General features: G+C 38.7%; 2 protein-coding genes across 2 annotated transcripts in view; one reads left to right on the top strand and one right to left on the bottom strand.

The window, feature by feature from the left end:
- Nucleotides 1-4359: 4359 nt before the first annotated feature.
- Nucleotides 4360-13937, bottom strand: LOC138309015 (tRNA-splicing endonuclease subunit Sen2-like). Its single transcript, XM_069250108.1, has 10 exons — nt 13865-13937; nt 12220-12423; nt 11612-11733; nt 9559-9671; nt 8349-9118; nt 7409-7462; nt 6446-6581; nt 5721-5890; nt 4872-4961; nt 4360-4690 (listed from the first exon to the last, which is right to left on the bottom strand). Exons 2-10 carry the CDS (start codon nt 12412-12414, stop codon nt 4622-4624), a joined length of 1719 nt encoding a protein of 572 aa, XP_069106209.1. The 5' UTR covers nt 12415-12423; nt 13865-13937; the 3' UTR covers nt 4360-4621.
- Nucleotides 13938-14157: 220 nt separating this feature from the next.
- The window catches only part of LOC138308822 (protein smoothened-like), a 29388-nt gene continuing 19985 nt past the window's right edge, over nt 14158-23560 (top strand). Inside the window, exons 1-2 of the mRNA XM_069249831.1 lie at nt 14158-14298; nt 16002-17133. Of these exons, the coding sequence (XP_069105932.1) occupies nt 16663-17133 (471 nt within the window). The 5' untranslated portion in view covers nt 14158-14298; nt 16002-16662. The remainder of the gene's footprint in view (nt 14299-16001; nt 17134-23560) is intronic.

Genomic DNA, 23560 nt, shown 5'->3' with positions numbered 1-23560 from the left:
TTTCTCTGGTGGTCAGGTGTTAGGACCCTCATCTCTGCTCTCCTGTCTCTCTGACTGCTATGGTATACCCTCATCTCTGCTCTCCTGTCTCTCTCTGACTGCTATGGTATACCCTCATCTCTGCTCTCCTGTCTCTCTCTGACTGCTATGGTATACCCTCATCTCTGCTCTCCTGTCTCTCTCTGACTGCTATGGTATACCCTCATCTCAGCTCTCCTGTCTCTCTCTGACTGCTATGGTATACCCTCATCTCAGCTCTCCTGTCTCTCTCTGACTGCTATGGTATACCCTCATCTCTCTCACTGACTGCTATGGTATACCCTCATCTCAGCTCTCTTGTCTCTCTCTGACTGCTATGGTATACCCTCATCTCTGCTCACCTGTCTCTCTCTGACTGCTATGGTATACCCTCTCTGCTATGGTATACTCTCCTGTCTCTCTGACTGCTATGGTATACCCTCATCTCTGCTCTCCTGTCTCTCTCTGACTGCTATGGTATACCCTCATCTCTGCTCTCCTGTCTCTCTCTGACTGCTATGGTATACCCTCATCTCATCTCTCCTGTCTCTCTCTGACTGCTATGGTATACCCTCATCTCTGCTCTCCTGTCTCTCTCTGACTGCTATGGTATACCCTCATCTCAGCTCTCCTGTCTCTCTCTGACTGCTATGGTATACCCTCATCTCTGCTCTCCTGTCTCTCTCTGACTGCTATGATATACCCTCATCTCAGCTCTCCTGTCTCTCTCTGGCTGCTATGGTATACCCTCATCTCAGCTCTCCTGTCTCTCTGGCTGCTATGGTATACCCTCATCTCTCTCTGTCTCTCTCTGACTGCTATGGTATACCCTCATCTCAGCTCTCCTGTCTCTCTGGCTGCTATGGTATACCCTCATCTCTGCTCTCCTGTCTCTCTCTGACTGACTGCTATGGTATACCCTCATCTCAGCTCTCCTGTCTCTCTCTGACTGCTATGGTATACCCTCATCTCAGCTCTCCTGTCTCTCTCTGACTGCTATGGTATACCCTCATCTCTGCTCTCCTGTCTCTCTCTGACTGCTATGGTATACCCTCATCTCAGCTCTCCTGTCTCTCTGACTGCTATGGTATACCCTCATCTCTGCTCTCCTGTCTCTCTCTGACTGCTATGGTATACCCTCATCTCTGCTCTCCTGTCTCTCTCTGACTGCTATGGTATACCCTCATCTCAGCTCTCCTGTCTCTCTCTGGCTGCTATGGTATACCCTCATCTCTGCTCTCCTGTCTCTCTCTGACTGCTATGGTATACCCTCATCTCTGCTCTCCTGTCTCTCTCTGACTGCTATGGTATACCCTCATCTCAGCTCTCCTGTCTCTCTCTGGCTGCTATGGTATACCCTCATCTCAGCTCTCCTGTCTCTCTCTGACTGCTATGGTATACCCTCATCTCAGCTCTCCTGTCTCTCTCTGACTGCTATGGTATACCCTCATCTCAGCTCTCCTGTCTCTGGCTGCTATGGTATACCCTCATCTCAGCTCTCCTGTCTCTCTGACTGCTATGGTATACCCTCATCTCAGCTCTCCTGTCTCTCTCTGACTGCTATGGTATACCCTCATCTCTGCTCTCTGTCTCTCTGACTGCTATGGTATACCCTCATCTCAGCTCTCTTGTCTCTCTCTGACTGCTATGGTATACCCTCATCTCAGCTCTCCTGTCTCTCTCTGACTGCTATGGTATACCCTCATCTCTGCTCTCCTGTCTCTCTGGCTGCTATGGTATACCCTCATCTCAGCTCTCCTGTCTCTCTCTGACTGCTATGGTATACCCTCATCTCTCTCTCTGACTGCTATGGTATACCCTCATCTCAGCTCTCCTGTCTCTCTGGCTGCTATGGTATACCCTCATCTCTCTCTCTGACTGCTATGGTATACCCTCATGTCTCTCTCTGACTGCTATGGTATACCCTCATCTCTGCTCTCCTCCTGTCTCTCTCTGACTGCTATGGTATACCCTCATCTCAGCTCTTCTGTCTCTCTGGCTGCTATGGTATACCCTCATCTCTGCTCTCCTGTCTCTCTCTGACTGCTATGGTATACCCTCATCTCAGCTCTTCTGTCTCTCTCTGACTGCTATGGTATACCCTCATCTCAGCTCTCCTGTCTCTCTCTGACTGCTATGGTATACCCTCATCTCAGCTCTCCTGTCTCTCTCTGACTGCTATGGTATACCCTCATCTCTGCTCTCCTGTCTCTCTCTGACTGCTATGGTATACCCTCATCTCAGCTCTCCTGTCTCTCTCTGGCTGCTATGGTATACCCTCATCTCAGCTCTCCTGTCTCTCTCTGACTGCTATGGTATACCCTCATCTCTCTCTCTGACTGCTATGGTATACCCTCATGTCTCTCTCTGACTGCTATGGTATACCCTCATCTTTGCTCTCCTGTCTCTCTCTGACTGCTATGGTATACCCTCATCTCAGCTCTCCTGTCTCTCTCTGACTGCTATGGTATACCCTCATCTCAGCTCTCCTGTCTCTCTCTGACTGCTATGGTATACCCTCATCTCAGCTCTCCTGTCTCTCTCTGACTGCTATGGTATACCCTCATCTCTGCTCTCCTGTCTCTCTCTGACTGCTATGGTATACCCTCATCTCAGCTCTCCTGTCTCTCTGTGGCTGCTATGGTATACCCTCATCTCAGCTCTCCTGTCTCTCTCTGGCTGCTATGGTATACCCTCATCTCAGCTCTCCTGTCTCTCTCTGACTGCTATGGTATACTCTCATCTCTGCTCTCCTGTCTCTCTCTGGCTGCTATGGTATACCCTCATCTCTGCTCTCCTGTCTCTCTCTGGCTGCTATGGTATACCCTCATCTCTGCTCTCCTGTCTCTCTCTGACTGCTATGGCATACCCTCATCTCAGCTCTCCTGTCTCTCTCTGGCTGCTATGGTATACCCTCATCTCAGCTCTCCTGTCTCTCTCTGGCTGCTATGGTATACCCTCATCTCAGCTCTCCTGTCTCTCTCTGGCTGCTATGGTATACCCTCATCTCAGCTCTCCTGTCTCTCTCTGACTGCTATGGTATACCCTCATCTCAGCTCTCCTGTCTCTCTCTGACTGCTATGGTATACCCTCATCTCTCTCTCTGGCTGTTATGGTATACCCTCATCTCTACTCTCCTGTCTCTCTCTGACTGCTATGGTATACCCTCATCTCAGCTCTCCTGTCTCTCTCTGACTGCTATGGTATACCCTCATCTCAGCTCTCCTGTCTCTCTCTGACTGCTATGGTATACCCTCATCTCAGCTCTCCTGTCTCTCTCTGACTGCTATGGTATACCCTCATCTCAGCTCTCCTGTCTCTCTCTGACTGCTATGGTATACCCTCATCTCCTCTCTGTCTCTCTCTGACTGCTATGGTATACCCTCATCTCTCTCTGAGCTCTATACCTCATCTCAGCTCTCCTGTCTCTCTGGCTGTATTATACCCTCTCTGTCTCTCTCTGACTGCTATGGTATACCCTCATGTCTCTCTCTGACTGCTATGGTATACCCTCATCTCAGCTCTCCTGTCTCTCTCTGACTGCTATGGTATACCCTCATCTCAGCTCTTCTGTGTCTCTCTGGCTGCTATGGTATACCCTCATCTCTCTCTCTGACTGCTATGGTATACCCTAATCTCAGCTCTTCTGTCTCTCTCTGGCTGCTATGGTATACCCTCATCTCTGCTCTCCTGTCTCTCTCTGACTGCTATGGTATACCCTCATCTCAGCTCTCCTGTCTCTCTGGCTGCTATGGTATACCCTCATCTCTCTCTCTGACTGCTATGGTATACCCTCATGTCTCTCTCTGACTGCTATGGTATACCCTCATCTTTGCTCTCCTGTCTCTCTCTCTGACTGCTATGGTATACCCATCATCTCAGCTCTCCTGTCTCTCTCTGACTGCTATGGTATACCCTCATCTCAGCTCTCCTGTCTCTCTCTGACTGCTATGGTATACCCTCATCTCAGCTCTCCTGTCTCTCTCTCTGACTGCTATGGTATACCCTCATCTCAGCTCTTCTGTGTCTCTCTGGCTGCTATGGTATACCCTCATCTCAGCTCTCCTGCTCTCCTGTCTCTCTCTGGCTGCTATGGTATACCCTCATCTCTCTCTTCTGTCTCTCTGACTGCTATGATATACCCTCATCTCTGCTCTCCTGTCTCTCTCTGACTGCTATGGTATACCCTCATCTCAGCTCTCCTGTCTCTCTCTGACTGCTATGGTATACCCTCATCTCAGCTCTCCTGTCTCTCTCTCTGACTGCTATGGTATACCTCGCTCATCTCAGCTCTCTCTGTGTCTCTCTGGCTGCTATGGTATACCCTCATCTCTCTCTCTGGCTGCTATGATATACCCTCATCTCTGCTCTTCTGTCTCTCTCTGACTGCTATGGTATACCCTCATCTCTGCTCTCCTGTCTCTCTCTGGCTGCTATGGTATACCTACCCTCATCTCTCTCTCTGACTGCTATGGTATACCCTCATCTCAGCTCTCTTCTGTCTCTCTCTGGCTGCTATGGTATACCCTCATCTCTGCTCTCCTGTCTCTCTCTGGCTGCTATGGTATACCCTCATCTCAGCTCTTCTGTCTCTCTCTGGCTGCTATGGTATACCCTCATCTCTGCTCTCCTGTCTTTCCTGAGATGGGATCCATCTTTTCACTGATAATTGCTGAAACCATTAGATGAAGAATCGTAAATATGTGTTCATTTCATATGAGAATGTACAAAATCAGTCCTCGACGGTTTTATTGATTTGGACCTTGGAAAGTGTGATGTTATTAATTTGTGAAACTGGTATGTAATGAGAAATTATGAAAGAAAGGAAATCAATCTTGACGAACAAATCTTACCTGTACTTTGAGCTTGGAGATACAGCTAGGACATTTTAAATCTTGAGTTGTCAGGCCACGTGGTTTGATGACGTAACACATCATAAGCTCCTGTGTAAATCAATTAGAAAAATCACTCACCAATGTTCATCTCTCTATCACAATGAAGCTGGTGTATCCAGAGTAAAACATCCTCGACACGCCAGGGGTTACTATCACTATCGACATATCCATCCCTGGACTATATATGTAAAACTGGAGGCAACAGAACAGATAATTTAGTTGTTTGATGTACATTTACATCAAAAGAGACGTATAACGGTACACTGTGGTTGACTGTGGCTTTGAAGTTGGGCGTCGCTCTCTCGAAGTTGGGCGTCGCTCTCTCTTTAGTTTTCAAAGGAAATCTGCACAAGCCTGTCATTGGTCAGATTTTTTCACTTTATCTGTCTTCAGTTTTATTATGTCCAGGGGTGGATATAACATCAGTAATAGTAACCCCTGTGTTATTGAGAATAAGAGGAAAGGAAAAGACTTAAGATAGGCTATGCCTGATGTCTAATCCTTTCGGCACATAAAATTTTTTGGCAATAAAATAATTTGGAAATTGAAGAGTAAAGGAGAAAAACTCCTTTTCCTGAAGACAGATTACATCAAGTTATTTAAAGAGAAAATCCTAGTTGACTCCTTGTATACAGAAGATTGTATAGTGTATAAATCCAGTCTTGACTCTATCTAGAATGAAGATAGAATATTGACATGATCTATACTGAATACAACTGTAAATTCAACCAGATTCTATCTTTACTGAAGATACTCAATTCAGTCTGACTTGACCTACCCAGAAGATATAATAAGAGAGGTGAGTACCTTTGCTACATGTTCTGTGATTCGATTAAGTCCTGCTAAACAGGTCCAGGAGAGGTCACGACCTTTGACCCCAGTGACCTCTGGTATCGTGTGCATATCCTCTTCATTTATCATCTTGACAACTACAGAATAGCTTCCATGGTAAAATGGTGGACCAACTTTGTAGAGAACTGAAAATATGAAATATTACAAATTACAAATACCTGTACAAAAAGAAATCATATATACATGACATTGTATATTCTGTAATTGCATATTAGTTATCTGCCTTTGCAGGTAGGTATTGATTTTACCGTCATGTGTTTGCGAGTGTAAGGTCATTTTTTTTGATAATATGATACAATACCTGATGTTACTCAATAAAAATCCTTGGTTTCTACAAAATCATCTCTATGTAAAAGAATGAAAACAGAAATCTGAACAGTAGAATATTCTGCCCTTGGCAACAGATTTCGATTCCGTCTTTGCATATTATAAAGTTAGCTCCCTTGTGTGTAGGTATCGATTGTAATGTCATTATCTTGTGAGCACAATTCACATTGTTTTTTCCAAAAAGTGTGACTTATAATCATGGACACATTACGTCACAATCAATACCTACCTGCAAGGGGAGATAACTCTGTAATATGCAAATACAGAATAGCTAAAACTCCAACTTAAAAGTGAGAGAAGAAAGCTCAGTATCAGGAAAGGAGAATACCGGCCTGGTAATATAATGAACTTACTGAAGTCTGTACCAAACTTGAGTCCCGACTTGGGCACCCATCCCAGACTTCTGAAGTAGTGGTAGGCCACATAGTGAGGAAGGAAATCCTTCTGTACCTCACAGAACATCGTCCACATCGACTGTAGGCCGAGTGTCTGAAATAAAACATCACTGAATGTATCAAAAGGTCAAGGCAAATAAATATTACTAAAATATATGATATCACAAAAGTGTCTTTAGACTTAATTCATAGCATCTCATACATTTGCTTGGTTTGTTTCGTCACTGTCTCTTTACACTACTAAACACCATATGAGATGCCTATGAACCGGGAATAAAAACAATTTTTTTTCTCAACAAATACTTATCTTATCAGGTCAATTAAAAGAAACACCAATGTAATTAAAGCTGAATTATTTTTACGATGTCTATTCCTTGCTTTAAGAATGGAAGAATTAGAAGAAATGTATTAAATTTTCATTGAAAAATACAACATCTCATGAAATGATGGCCCACTTCAGAAAGTAAGACTGTAACCCTCGCACCCGCAAGCTATATCGAAGATTGCACCGGCGAATATCAAAGGAAAATCAATCGTCGTCCGTCACGGTCAGTGCACAAACACAAAACACTCACAACTTATTTGCACAAAACCCTGAGTGACTTATCCTTCTCGCATATAAATCCTTGGTTTGTTTAATTAAACGTCCTATTAATAGGCAGGGTAATTAAAGGTTGTGTCTGGTTTAGATGGTGGAGTAAACTCGGATAGACCGGAGAAGAAATTCTGACCAGTGGTCAGTACTTGTCAACTATAGGCCACATGGGATTCTAACTCATGACCCAGAAGTGGATGAACAAAATTCAGTCAAGAATGAAGAGATAAAATTACCCTTTCCATGGTGGAGGAATGCCAAAGTAATTGGATAATACATATTGACCACTTAAATACTGACCAGTGGTCAGCACAGATAATACTAACCTTTCCATTATTGGTGACAATGAGGCAGCCGAGACCAAAGCTAAGGAAGAAAGCCTGAAAAACATACACATTGTACTATAAATTAAAATTACATAAGATACAGCAATTTACATAAAATTACACCAAGGCTCCGGTATGAAATACATGAAAGTAAGTCAAACACGAAAGAAAGTTTGTTTATAGTATCTAACTGATAGTAAACTGTTACTTATAAGCATTGAACGTCTTTCAGTTTGCATTCATAGCAAATATGAATGCCAACTGCAATCTTGCCAACTTTTTGAAATTCCCATAGGGGTTATTTCACATGTTTAAACTTTTAACCTCAAGAAAGTCTACTTAATAACCCATAATAAAGAAATTAAAGGTTGATTTTCATATATTTTGACCTGTCCTTTCTGATGGTATAGTCAGATTTTTGACATTTTGAATATTAAAGAATTTGGATTTGATAAAATGGCCTAAAGTAGTGGTTCAAAATCAGGAGTCTCCCTCCAAAGTAGGGAGGGTTGGCAAGTATGCAACTTGACAGAGGCAAATTCCATTAAGCGTGCTAGCACTGCATGTTGGATTTGCCTCTGTCCTGTTGGCATTCATATTGGCTATGAATGCAAACTGAAAGATATTCCATGCTTATACTTACATTTGGTTAAATATTATGTTGAAATAACAAGCAATTTTGTATCTATAATGAATTAATCAATCGTTATCGTCAAGAAGAGAACAGCTATTTGAACAGCTGTTTTCCTTGATCGCTGGCACGGCAATTGTGACGTCACAATGATTATGACATCATAAGAAGCGATTGAAGTTCATATTATATATGACTGCCAACTACGCTTGGTAAGGTTACATAGTGGGACTGCAGTGAAAATGTACTAATACATGTACATAGCATCAACAGAATAATACTCTATATACAACATATTTATTCCATTACCTCCTCCAGACTAAGATGAAGGAACTCTTTCATTGGATATGCATCTTTTTTCAACACAGGAAGCCATTTTTGTTTCGACAATTTTCTGTACCGCCCTTCGGTCTCGCTGTCAGAGTCTTCAATCACTAGTACATCTCCTTCTTCATCCTCCTCCTCTTCTTCACAAAGTGGATCAAGACGACAATCTGTTTCTGATTTTTCTGTGATGTCTTGAGATGGCACAATCTCTTGTTTATTTTCACTAGATTTGTCATTTGATTCACAAAATTCATCTTTCCTAACAGCTTCGACATCAGATTCTTTACGTCTATCTAATGTCAAAGGTTGAGAATTTACTTCATTAGTTCTATTTTTACCTGGTGATGTTCTTAAACCTTCACTTTGCAGTGTAACATTACTTTTATCAAACATTCTACTTTCACTTTGCAGTATCTTATCATTATCACCATACATTCTACTTTCACTTTCCATTGTTTTATCACTATTTCCGCATATTTTTTCACTTTGTATCGACGTTTTTACTGGAGTACTTCCCCAGAAATCTTCGTCTGTTTCTGCCCAATCTTTAGTCACAGTGGGCTGAGAATTTCCCATAGGATCGTCTCTAGATGTCCAGAAATCGTTGTCCGTTTCGGCCCAATCTTCAGTTACAGTGGGCTGAGAATTTCCGATATGATTATCAGTCGATGTCAAGAAGTCCTCATCCGTGTCTTTCCAAGTGGTCTGATCCTGAGGTGTCCTACCAGGACTGGCATGCTCATGGTTCTCCTCTGTACAATAATGGTTGAAATCAGAAAATAGATTTTAAAGTTATAGAGCAGAAACCATGGATATATCTGTTTTGACGATTTTAAAGTCCCGTTACTCTTTCAAATATCGACGGATTTTGATCATTATAGAACTCGTCCAAGATCACATTGATATAAAGCAATATACTAAATTAGGTTGAAATCTGACAATAAATACTTAAGTTAACGCACAGAAACCTTTTCCTGGACGCCGACAACACTGACGCCAACATAGTGATACCTAAGTGTCGCCCTTAGCCAAAACCTAGAGAAAACCTATCGACCAACAGTTAGAAACTGACAACTGGTCCAACTGGCCAACAATGGATTTGAACTCACAACCCAGAGATGGAAGGCTAATGTTAATGTATCTGAACATTTTGAAACCAAAGAATCTGTTTCTATGGTAACCTAATTATTACCTGAGATAATAGTTTCATCTTCCACATGTACAGAGCTGTCATACTCCATCAAATCATCAGATGATGCGTTGTTGTTCTTTTCCAGTCTTCTCCACTTCATGTGGCGGACATAACTGTAGTGAGAAATAAAACTGTCTATTAAAAACTTCGGAATAATTACATTTTCAGCATCCATGGCACTTAAAATATTGTAACAAATGGGGGCGCTTATAAGTGAACCAAGATGTAAATAACGAATGTATACTCAAAGGGAGATAATCTATTTACTGCCACTGTGTAGTTAAAGGGAGATAATCTATTTACTGCCACTGTGTAGTTAAAGGGAGATAATCTATTTACTGCCACTGTGTAGTTAAAGGGAGATAATCTATTTACTGCCACTGTGTAGTTAAAGGGAGATAATCTATTTACTGCTTCTGTGTTAAAGGGAGATAATCTATTTACTGCCACTGTGTAGTTAAAGGGAGATAATCTATTTACTGCCACTGTGTAAAGGGAGATAATCTATTTACTGCCACTGTGTAGTTAAAGGGAGTTAATTATTTACTGCCACTGTGTAGTTAAAGGGAGATAATCTATTTACTGCCACTGTGTAGTTTAAGGGAGATAATCTATTTACTGCAACTGTGTAGTTAAAGGGAGATAATCTATTTACTGCCACTGTGTAGTTAAAGGGAGATAATCTATTTACTGCCACTGTGTAAAGGGAGATAATCTATTTACTGCCACTGTGTAGTTAAAGGGAGTTAATTATTTACTGCCACTGTGTAGTTAAAGGGAGATAATCTATTTACTGCCACTGTGTAGTTTAAGGGAGATAATCTATTTACTGCCACTGTGTAGTTAAAGGGAGATAATCTATTTACTGCCACTGTGTAGTTAAAGGGAGATAATCTATTTACTGCAACTGTGTAGTTAAAGGGAGATAATCTATTTACTACCACTGTGTAGTTAAAAGGAGATAATCTTTTTACTGTAACTGTGTAGTCAAATGGAGATAATCTATTTACAGCCACTGTGTAGTAAAAGGGAGATAATCTATTTACTGCAACTTTGTAGTTAAAGCGAGCTAATCTTTTTACTGCCATTGTGTAGTTAAATGGAGATAATAACCATTCTTTCCCATATAAAATTTTAATTATTTATTTAAAAACAAGAGACCCTGTATCACTCAACTGGTTTGTAATGCTAAGTAATGTTTGGAATACAGGTTGATTGTTTCTTTTTAGAAGGAATTTCAATATTTACCTCTAATTCCCCTATTGGGCCCCACTCTTTCTGCTCCAAGCAGTCAAAGCCCAAATTTATACAAATTCTGTAACCCTTCCCCCAAGGAAGTTTTTGGCCAAATTTGGTTTCAATCTATGCAGAACTCGATGACTACCTGGTAGTAGCGATTTAAAGAAAATGTTGATGCACAGTCGGAGGGACGCTGCGCGATGTCATAAGCTCACCGACCCTTCAGGCCAGGTGAGCTAAAAATCTTTTAAAATCAATCACAGCAACAGTAAACATGGATATGCTTTCCCTTGATGCACATTAGGTTGTAATTCTCATGTGGAAGACTCACAAAGACATAACACAGGTTTTCGGCGGGCAAAAAAAAATAAAAATACTTAGTAAATTTGTTTTTTTTTTGCCCGTCGTAAACCTGTGGACATAACATGAATTTCATGTAATATTGGATACAATGTTACAAGCATCACACAGTTGTAAACATCATTAAATCCATGGGATGGGACATTTATCCAAAGATGTATAACATAAATATTGTACTTCAACTCCTTCTCCAGAAGAGTGGAGGGTGTTTATAGAGGAAGGGACGCTGTATTTACAGTGAATATGGTATATGTCAACTTGACACGTATATCTCAACCTGAAAGTAAACGTTTGGCTGGACAACACAAACAAGACTTTACCGTAAAAATATAAGTTGTTTAGAAGAATTTTGATTGCATCACAGGAATATGGTATTGCACCAAACCATGTTTATCTTCTGAATTTGAATTCATGGGTATTATAATTTGACATTATATACTTATTTTATCAATACCTTCTACGCTTTGTAATTTTAACAGAAGTTGTTTCCCCTGACGGAAGTGGAATGTCAACACACTTTGAGCGCAGAGCAAAATCAGGTTTACTTTTTGACAAGGAGCCTTTTCCAAAGAATCCCTGAAATGGAAAATGTCTGGCATCAAACACAGCTACAATAGATTTTACTTAAGACATAAATAACAGTGGTTATAAGACCTAAATTGTAGAGGCATATTTGTATATAAATAAAAAATATCAAATACATGACAGTTTTGTTTTAATGCTGTTTGTGCCCGCATACTGGTACATGTAAGTTTTAGGTGCAGAGAGTGAAATGCAAATATTTGTTTTAACAATTTGCCCAACAGGGAAATAATGCTTCCTAACATTTTCCTGGGGAATGGGGGAACAAAATTCATACAAACTCTGTTCCCTTCCTCCAAGGATGTTTGTGGCCAAATTTGGTTACAATCCATGCAGAACTCTATGACAAGTAGCGATTTAAAGGAAATGTTGGTAGACGGACAACAGACGGACGACAGACGACAGACGCTGCGCCATGACATAAGCTCACCGGCTCACCAGTAATTCGGGCCAGGTGGGCTAAAAATGCAAATATCTTACCATCTTGTATAAGAAATCCATATCCCCAGAATGTTTGACGACAACATGGTTACCATGGAACTCTCCAGTGTAGTAAAACCAGGCTTTGTCACTGGCACTTTCCCCGGAGATAGTTGCTATGGGAACAGGAAATGGTGGCTCACGGTTCACACGTACTCTCCGTTTTTTGCGTGGATTTCCAACATGTATAGACATCTTGTGGTCCTAAGTAAAAATTCAAAGTAAATTTTAACTACATGTAAGTTAACTTGGCACCTGCAGATATCAACTCTTTAGTTTTTGATAAGAAGTTGTTCGAAGATTTCAGCCTTTTTGATGCCTGTGATCTGAATGAAGGTCAAGGTCATTAATTGATCAAAGAGCCCTTATAGCTTCATACCATCCCATTCCAGCAGGCTACATTATAGCTGCGATGATGTAGTTCTGAACGACAGACAGAAGATTTCTGATATATGGTCGTATTGTACAGTATACACAATAAAGGTTTTTTTACAGGAGGGAATTAATGCGGCAAGTCTACAAATTGTGGACTTGACGTCTTGTGAGCTGTACCGTAAATATTAAGAAGGGTCATTATTTTTGTTTTGGCACAGGAGTTTGACATTCTGTCAATTATATAGAGTATAAATGATATGAAAAATATACTGTAAAAACTGTATTTCTTTTTATATATTGATAAGCCCGCAGCTCTTCGTGCTAAGGTAACAGATACACGAAAATATAAGAAAAAACACAATCTTCAAAATTCAATCCTACACACTGATAGCTTCAGTTTTCGGCCACCATTTTTTCATACATATAGGGAGGTTGTGTGTTGCTTCGGTACTTCTCTCCCCAGTAAATATATATTTAACTAATGCAAATGCATAACAGGGTTAATTAAACATTTTTTAATATCTTTTGAATAATAATAATAACACTTTGAAAATTAAAAGCTATAGAATGCAGTCAAAATATCCACCAAGGCGAAGATGAGCACAAGGAATCATGACATCACATAACGTCAACAAATGGCGCGAAATCATAGGATTCGCATATGCGGCACCCCAGGCCTTGAATGGACACAGAGAAATCTGAATCTTTGAGTTCACTTCTTTGAGTTTATTTTATCATATACTTCTATAGTTTAAAGTACGTCCTTTTATTTCTAAATTTTGCCTTCTACATGAAATAGAAAATAAAATAAACAAGTAGAGCTTCGCTCTTCCTATGCCATGCATGATTCACATTAAAACATCTGGCTGCGCCCTTTAAGGCCTTGCCTTCAGTCATATTACGATATATTATTGACAGAACATCAAACTCCTGTAGTTTTAGACAGAAATTATATAAAAATACAGGTATGTGTACCATGTAGGCATAAAATAATTGGAAACCTACAAAAAAGTATAGAAAATCGTGCCCGAGTGATTTTCTAATGATGAGTAACGAGGCATGTATGTAAAACGTCACCTATCTTATATATATCATCATTTACATTTTTTAGTAACGAGTAACAGGAGAATTAGTGCGAAAAGTTTTGGCCTATATTGGATCTGCACAATCACAGACATCTCGACACGTAATAAATGACATAACTTTAAAATCCGTTATCAACACCAATACGTGTCGCTCATACAATATCTTAGCATATAAAGCACCATACCTTAAAATATCACGCATGTAAATATGTATGTAGACTTCACGGGCACCTGCTCAAGGAAGCAGACATCTTGCATTGAGAAATGCTTATTTGAAAATGGGAGATATTTATATTTGTGCATATAGATACTTCCACGACATGAAAAAATATGAATGTATATGAAATAGTATTTCATTCATTTTTTTTACGTGAAAGTATCTTATTTTTGAAATGATATCAAGATTAAAAACCAGCAATCTTCTCTTAAAATGACTCGTCCCTGTAGACCGGAAATGCTTTTTTATTTGGTCACGTGACGTGAAGGATATTGATTTATTTAGGTCATTCAGGTAGACGTTGGCGAGTTATCAACATTTATTGACATGCCGACTTAACGGTAAACCATGTGGTGAGGTATTATCGATTAATCCCAACATTTACATAGCCAGCAAGTGGCGGTAAGTTTAAGTCTTCTACTTTCTACCAGATCGCAAACTTTGATGTAATTTGTCCAAAATGAAGTCGAATGTTGAACAGTTGGACAATCTTTTGTGTTGCTGTGTATTGGGGATACCATAACACATTGGTGTGATTTCTGACACATTCTTGTCATTTTGTCGCGTGCTCGACACCTCAGGTGTGATTGCTTTATTCCAATATAAACCATCAGATCCAATTATCACTGTATAATGCAACTAGTGTATTATTTAGGATATGGTGACAAATTAGTAATTAGCTACAGTTCAGTTTAAAAATTAACCTTTTAGAAATAACATTATGCGATTAGGTAAAAAAGGTATAGGATGTCATCATATGCATAGAATAACAAAGTTATGACATTTTATACATGATTTACGTATGGGTTATTTAATTTCATTTATTTAAATTTTTTTGAAAACATTACAAAATAATACAAAACTGCCTCTATAAATGTAACTTACTGTAAGCTTGAAATATAGAAGACTTTAAATGCTAATATTTTTATTAAGTGTAAATTATTATGTTTGTTGTAAAAAAAAGTATGTCATCTAATTCTGTTTTATGTTGGATTATAATTATTATTGTTATAACGTTCTACATGCATGGTTTGTATTTGATTTTTCCTCACCTCTTTCACAATTAAAAAAAAAATATATCTTGTTTGTTTAGGGTTACATTGGCAAAAAAAAAAATCGGTCAGTCGGGAGGACTTTTTTTCTTTTTTTTTAGTGTTTTTCACTCTGGGGGTAAAAAATTAGGGACGGTCGGGTAACCCTAAACAGACATTCTTTTTTTTTGGCCTAAAAAAAATATCCCTCCCGACTGGGTCATACGTTTTCATGACCTTTATGCATATTTAACTTCTTATACCAGTAGTTCCCTTTACTTATATAACTGCCATGGTGCATATGACAGAGTGGTAATTATAAAGATGTCCCAACATTTTCGCACAAGTTCTCCAGATCCACCTCAGTGTGTTGCGAGTTGCCAGGCACTGACTACTGCATGCAATATGCATGGTGGTCAGTGGTTTTTCTCTGGAGACTTTATCTGTCCTTCTATATATGTAGCTAAATGACCTTAGATGTTAATAGGACATAGCTCTAGGCCCAACAAAAACCACTCGCCCTCCACATCTACACGAAACCTTTGTTGTAAGGTATAGTACTGACTATTTGGTCTGTGTTTTCTCTTTCACCTCGGGGCCGCGGTGGCCGAGTGGTTAAGATGTACCAACATATTACCACATGCCCTCCACCTCTGGGTCGCGAGTTCGAATCCCATGTGGGGCAGTTGCCAGGTACTGACCGCTGGTCGGTGGTTTTTCTCTGGGTACTCCGGCTTTCCTCCACCAACAAACCTGGCACGTCCTTAAATGACCCTGGCTGTTAATAGGACGTTAAACTAATCAAAGCAAAGCAAAGTTTCACCTCCTCATCTTGACACATCCAGTATTCCGTTTATATAACCCAACTGATTAATGGGAGGTTATAAACAAAATAAACCCAAGCTTGAAATCTTCTGGTAGACTTTCAGGGAGGGAACCACAGGTGTTCGTGCATTAATGATGGCGGGATGGAGGGGGCAATGGGTTTAAGTTTGTCGGTGTAATCTATATTATATTAGGTATGGCATACATATTACAGCCCTTTTGTTTACATCATCATAAATTTCATTACAGATGTCCGAGTAAACTGTCCAGAGTAAACTGACCAGCGATCATTATGATAGATAGAGCTGGATATACCATACCGCCTGACTGACCGATCCAACAGACCGGACATTACCAGTATGGCTATCCCGGTTAGAAATAGGCTGGGGTCGACATGAGGACAAAAAGGTTGTTACTATGGTAACAGTGTGGACTAAAATGAGGACTTGTGGTTACCATAGTGACATAGTGGACCAAAAAAAGGAACGAAAGAAGGAATGTCATTTTTAGTTCCAAGTTATTTTTTTTCCAAATTGGTGCTGTTAGTTTATAATCAAAATATTTGTGTCTTCCATATAACTTTAAGTGTGCTTTAGCATAAAATGCTACATTACCAATGATATTAGCGTGAATTGCTACAGTAACTTGTTATATGATGCTAATTGTTGTTTTAGCTTAAAGTGCTTAATGTATAAAGTAGTTGTTTTGCGTAAATAACCAAATTTTAAATCTTTTGATTTTAAGCAGTGCTACCTCCATCTTTGCGTTTCAATTGAAAACAAAATTATTAATGGATTATAGTGCTAACAAACATTAGAATTGTTTTAGTATACTACATGAGCAGTTAGCCATAATTATTGAAGGAGAGAAGACAATCGACATTAGAGAAAAATTAGTTCAAGAATAAACCATGTCTTTTAGAAGATTTCTCTCTCATTTCTTAAAACTAGCTCTCAGTTCCCTCTTTCTACGTGTTATGTGTTTAGAAACTGTTTTCTGTGCCGTTTGTGACCGTAACGTTTCAAGGACGACAAATGATTGCATTCCAAAAACCTTCACACAATGCTTGGGTGCAAATATTCCATTCAATTACACATCCCTGGAGTTTGTCGGCGATTCCTCAAACTTGTTAGAGGTGGAACAGAAGCTGAAATTATGGAAGGGGTTACAAGGAGCCCCAGAGTGCTGGCTCGTGGTGCAGCCCTTCTTGTGTTCCGTTTACGTACCCAAGTGTGATAACTCTAAAGGGCTGGTCGAGTTACCCAGCAAGGATGCCTGTCAAAGGGCCCATGAGGCCTGTAAACTCGTCGAGGATGTGGAGGGGTGGCCTGAGTTCCTCGGATGTTCACAAAGTTATTTCACAGAAGACACGGACTGTTTGGTGAGTAATTGTATAATACTAGTACAGTAAAATATGTTTATAACAAACACAATTTCAATGAACTCATGATTATAACGTAGAAATTTTCATTCCCCGTCAATGCTCCTACAAGATGTATGTAATATATTACGCAGGAAATTTTGCATATGTTTGATGTTGTTACCTCATCTTATAGGCTATCGATATGTATTTTCTTAAGTTATTAATGTTTTTAAGGTAGGTTTCGCCCAATGAAATATAAAGACTACGAAATTGAAATTTATCCTATACATAGATATAATCTTCAGATCATTTTCAATGCATACAGCGAACAATATGGGTGGTCAGTTGCCTAGCTTGACCAGGAAAATACTCCTCTAAAAATAGAGCGAAGTCAAGCTTTACATAGAACATGACGTATTTTTTCCAAAAGGAGGCCGCAGCAACAAACGGAAGCGTGCAACAAAATGTCAGATAGAAGTGACAGTCTTGCCACGGCATGTTTAGTTAAAAAACAACAACAACAAATCGAAGTGCGAGGGACTGTTTATACATATCATATAATCTAAAACACTTCATGTTACTTACATACGCTCGCTAACTTTGTACACCAAATAAACATGTAGTTAGTCTGCGGCTGTTTGTGCGCTGGCATATGTGTTGAAATTTAACTCACCACGTGCAATGCCGTTACACCAGTCCCAACAGATCCCGGCAAGTTCCGCTTGAGATGTGGCTTCTGTTTCTTCTATTGCTACATGCCATCTCTGAATTTAATTTCCTATATATATATATCCTAGGGTGCTACCGAATCCATTATAATTTCCTCCACTTTGTTGCCGATTCAGATATATTTTTTTCATCGCACACACTTTCGTTCAGCCATTTTGTTTACTTTTGGTGCGTGACAATGCGCATGTGCCAAACTTCGACAACACAATCCATCGCAGCTTCATTTGCATATTATTTTGTCTGACGGACACCGTAATAAATCAAGGATTTCCTTCAATTTTGTATTCAAGACACATTTGTTCAATCTCAAACGCATAAAGAAATTTAAATTGAGATATTTTAATATGTTTTTTCATCTTTTCTTCCGCTTATCACATTTCACAAAAAAATATTTATTTGGTTGGGAGAAACCTACCTTTAAGTTATTAATGTTTTTAAGAACCTTTAAATTTTGCTCCAGAAAGGTTGTGGGCCTTTAAAGTGCAGTCTTGTGACATCATCATTTTAATCATAAGTAGTATGTGACATTGATAGACAATTGTCCACAGTAGTGTCGATGGCATTCTTTCTTAGAGCTCTGACACTTCATCTGAAGAAAAAGAAGAGACGCACCCATAATTCATTTTGGTTGATATAATTAAAAAACTGATGATCAAGCTTTGCATTCACTCTAAACTTTACATGCTGGGATGTCCAAAATTTAGATATTCACAAGACCCATTAAAATAATGTAATAACTAATATGGTGTTGAATTTCACTCCTATACCAAAATAAATCACCAGTCAAAGTGATCATAATTAATTACTGTCATATTGTTATTACCACGTACAAGCCCTTCACCTCTAGATCTGTGATGCGAGTTCGAATCCCATGTGGGGCATTTGCCAGGTGCTTAGATCATAGCTGTTAATGTGACCTTAATCAATTCAAACCTGTCCAGATAATTGAGATGATATATATATTTGACCTTGATTTAAACAAGGGAAGACATAGGTATGTGTACAGCTCAGGGCAGTTAATAAAAAATTAATATAATTTATTATGTAAAATTGTCCAGACACAGCACTTTTACTAGGGACGTTTTCAGGCTCCATATCAAAGTTATGCTAAATTTGCCAAAAAATACAGTTACTCCTGGAAATGTCTTTCGTCTTCCTCAATTTACCAATTCGAATTAAGCGAGAAAAAGCTCTGGAATATATACAAATGTATATATCGTGTATGGTTTGACCACTTATTAGAAGTACCATAATGCATGAAAAATGACATTTATTTTAATTAGATACCTACAAATTAGAAGTTATTGAAATAAAAGTACAATAGCAATTTGTGAATACATGTATTTCTAAAAAATTTCGGAATGGAATGGTAATGAAAAATATCTATTTTTATATAGAATTAATCATAATGATGGCATGGGACTATTGTATATTTATTTAAACCTGAGCTACACACACAGTACAGCGGGCAGGTTAACATAGAGTTACAGGCACGGAAACCGTTATGAATGTTTACAAGTTTTGTGAGTTGGTCGGAAGTGCCTTTTGTTGGCCGTCGCTGTGACTATTGTCCGTGCCCATTCAGTAAAGAGAGGAAACCTCCTCGTCGTCAATAGCGGTTTACTCAAGGGGAATCTTTCGTCATATCTCAGGTTAGAGATTTAAAAAATGAAGGCCGTTTAGTACTCGATCGGGTTTGGGCAGCTTAACATGTTCACTAATAAAAAAAATTTCCATAAATATATATATATTCAATCAAATGAAACCTGTCTGTAAAAACACCTTTGGTACCCATCCCAGAAAACCCTGTCTTTAAAAACCACCCTTAGTGACCAATATAAAATTGTCTTTTATAGAGCGTAGTGGTCTTTATACACACGGCAAATTGTGCTCAAATTGGCCATTTGGGACCATGAGAAGATGGTCTAATGAAGCAGGTGGTGGTCTTTATACAGAGGTGTTCACTTAGGCAGGTGGTCTTTATACAGAGGTGTTCACTTAGGCAGGTGGTCTTATACAGAGGTGGTCACTAAGGCAGGTGGTCTTTATACAGAGGTGTTCACTTAGGCAGGTGGTCTTTATACAGAGGTGGTCACAAAGGCAGGTGGTCTTTATACAGAGGTGGTCACTTAGGCAGGTGGTCTTTATACAGAGGTGGTCACTTAGGCAGGTGGTCTTTATACAGAGGTGGTCACTTAGGCAGGTGGTCTTTATACAGAGGTGTTCACTTAGGCAGGTGGTCTTTATACAGAGGTGGTCACTTAGGCAGGTGGTCTTTATACAGAGGTGGTCACTAAGGCAGGTGGTCTTTATACAGAGGTGGTCACTTAGGCAGGTGGTCTTTATACAGAGGTGGTCACTTAGGCAGGTGGTCTTTATACAGAGGTGGTCACTAAGGCAGGTGGTCTTTATACAGAGGTGGTCACAAAGGCAGGTGGTCTTTATACAGAGGTGGTCACTTAGGCAGGTGGTCTTTATACAGAGGTGGTCACTTAGGCAGGTTTTCCTAGTTATATATTTCTAATTGCGTAAACTAAACACATTCAGTTTGTATCCTGTTGATATGCCAGAACCAAAATATATTGTGTTGACCATACTTGCTGACCGCTGGCCCAGTCAAGACGTACATCCTTTACCTTGGGCATTTCAATAAAGCAGCGATTCATAATCATACCACCCAACTGATTATTTCATTCACAGAGTCACCAGCATTAATGCTACTACTGTGAAGACATCTGTTTTCCATTAATTATGATTAGTTCAGATGAGACTTATATATCTACTACTCTAATCCAGGCCATTTTTTTTTTTTGGGGGGGGGAGGGGGGGGGAAGAGGAGGGGTATTGAGGAGGGATGAGAGAATGGATGGGCCGGTTGGAAGTTAATGAAAATTTAATTAAAGTAGGAGTTAGTTACATGAAACATTCTATAAACTATTGTAGCTCTTGGTCTTTGTCAAACTGTCCCAGCTTTTGATCCCCTGACTCCTATATAAAGTGACATCATTGATTGCCTATTTACTTAGTGTTGTAATGTCAATATGAACCAGATACAGTTTAAATCGTTCATCAACAAAACATTAAACTGTAACTATAAATAGTGTGTAATGTAAATCCGGAGTAAGGTGTTATTTTATTGACATGATAATTAACTTGCACTCATAGATTTGCTATATACTATAAATTTAGCTATATTAGCTCTTTAAATTCGCTGGGTCTGCAGTCTTCCATTGGTTAAATTTCGAGATACACCAATCCTTCTAAATGCAAATATTCACAGATTAATAAAATTATTTGTGTCAATTTCCTTTGTCATTAAATTGGTGTATCTGAGATACATATTATATAACTGTGAAGATTGCAGTAAAAATATGAATATATATAGTGAAAATAAATGATATTTCCTTTAATTTGTCATTGGTGTATCTGAGATACTGAATGATCCTGTTTTTATCTTGTAATCTTTTCTTGCTAATCATCATGAGAGACAAATTTCTTGACCTCAGTACCATCAACTATAAAAATGTATTAAACTAAGTTAAGATTATTCCAAATGTTTACTCTTAATTCAGTATTTTGATACATGAAAGATAGAGGTTGGATGAGGCAGTATGCCTCTATACAGTATGGTATCATCAGTTTTGATACTAGAGGGGTATGATTCCTCAAATAGTTTATATGTCTCCAAGCCTGTGGGGTACATATGAAATGTACATCATGTACATACCAGTACGTATTAGCAATACCTCGATACATGTTCAATCACTAATGTGATTTTAAAGGCACTACCATAACACTGGTCATTAAAAATCCATTTGGCATTTATCTGAGAAGGAAAATTTTTTTGTGACTCAGGTTGACATGTATGGTTACCAAAAGATATTATCATAATTATATGTAGATATGTACAGTCAAACCAGTGCTAGAAGTCTTTCAAGAGTGTACAGAATGCTATATAGTAGATCCCACATGTACATATTCTCCAAATGCTTGTTTGTTAAATGTAGAAAAGAAGTGAAATGTGATTATATGATGTTGGATTTCAATTACAACACATTTTCATTTGCTATATAATAAATCGCTTCTCTGCTTTTTGCGTTATATGATCTCCATATATAACATAAATCTATTCAAGTTATATGTAAATTAATTAATTTACTGTGGCAATATAATTTAGGGTACCTGTTATATTGCTATATATGTTATCCATCTTGATTGATATGTGTCTGTTCATATACTACACAGTTATCTGCCCTTGTGGGTATTACAAAGTTATCTGCCCTTGTGGGTATTACAAAGTTATCTTCCTTTATGGGTATTACAGAGTTGTCTTCTCTTGTGGGTATTACAGAGTTATCTTCCCTTGTGGGTATTACAGAGTTATTTGCCCTTGTGGGTATTACAAAGTTATATTCTTCCCTTATGGGTATTACAGAGTTGTCTTCCCTTGTGGGTATTACAAAGTTATCTGCCCTTTTGGGTATTACAGAGTTATCTTCCCTTGTGGGTATTACAGAGTTATCTTCCTTTGTGGGTATTACAAAGTTGTCTTCCCTTATGGGTATTACAGAGTTATTTGCCCTTGTGGGTATTACAGAGTTATTTGCCCTTGTGGGTATTACAGAGTTATTTGCCCTTGTGGGTATTACAGAGTTATTTGCCCTATTGGGTATTACAGAGTTGTCTTCTCTTGTGGGTATTACAGAGTTATTTGCCCTTGTAGGTATTACAAAGTAATCTGCCCTTGTTAAAATGTTATTATAGTTTATTTATGAAAATAATGTTGTTTTATCTGAAAAATATGACATAAAGTTAAAAAACACATGACATAACAATTAAAACAAAAAACTGAAGTACAAGGGGCAGATAACTTAAACACAAAAGTAGCTATTCCATGGTTCGTACAGAAGATGAAAAGCGCTGGAATTTGGGGTCAGTGCTGGAAAAGTGCTTGAATTTTGGGTCAGTGCTGAAAAGTGCTGGAATTTTTCTTTAAATCCTTGAAAAGTGCTGGATTTGAAACTTCATGCTCCCAGAACACTGGCAAAAGCTCTGTTGTCAATCAATTTATCATAATTTCAGTAATCAGACATTACTTGGGATGACTTTGTTGTTTGATAAGAATGTGTAATTGAATCTAATTACTCTTACAAAATTGTACTAACAAATTGCTTGCAAAATTGTAGGCATGTTTTCTGAAAATTCTGATTTCAAGTCCAATGTAGAAGAAAAAAGTAGTGCTTGAAAATCTAGAAAAGGTGCTGGAAAAGTGCTTGAAAAGTGCTGGAATTTTGGTTTGAAAATCTGTGCGAACCATGTATTCATAATTTTCAGTTGTGTGATCATGACGCCAATTTCTGAATCATTGAATGTCATTCTTGAATAACCAGTGGGGATAGTAAGTTAACAGGACATTTAATAAAATACAAGCAAACCACAATTCCATTACTGTATTCCCGAGATATTTAAACTTTATAACAGTACAATATTGTGTCGCGTAAAGGCATTAGTAATATGATTCTTATACGGCTTTAATTGACTCGACTGTGTTACACGTATTAAAGTGTGCTATTTCTCTGATTGGACCAGCCGATAAACTGGAGAACATTGAAATTGAAATTGTAGGCGAAAAAAAAAGTAAAATCCCGATAATTATAGTCAACTGGAGTAAGAGTTACCTGTATATTGAAATAATCTGACTGTGCATTTAATCCAT

Source organism: Argopecten irradians, chromosome 15 (assembly GCF_041381155.1).
Source record: "Argopecten irradians isolate NY chromosome 15, Ai_NY, whole genome shotgun sequence".
NCBI lineage: Eukaryota > Metazoa > Mollusca > Bivalvia > Pectinida > Pectinidae > Argopecten > Argopecten irradians.
Note: the sequence above shows the minus strand (reverse complement) of the source record. Positions and strands in the feature narration are given on the sequence as shown.

What these genes read in the sequence shown, in the direction of transcription:
- LOC138309015 (XM_069250108.1), bottom strand. Translation starts at nt 12,414, where the DNA reads ATGTCTATACATGTTGGAAATCCACGCAAAAAACGGAGAGTACGTGTG. An exon ending in TGGATTTCTTATACAAGATG is followed by an intron (nt 11,734 to 12,219) that starts GTAAGATATTTG and finishes TTTCCATTTCAG; the next exon opens with GGATTCTTTGGAAAAGGCTC. An exon ending in CAAGTTTGGTACAGACTTCA is followed by an intron (nt 5,891 to 6,445) that starts GTAAGTTCATTA and finishes TCATATTTTCAG; the next exon opens with TTCTCTACAAAGTTGGTCCA.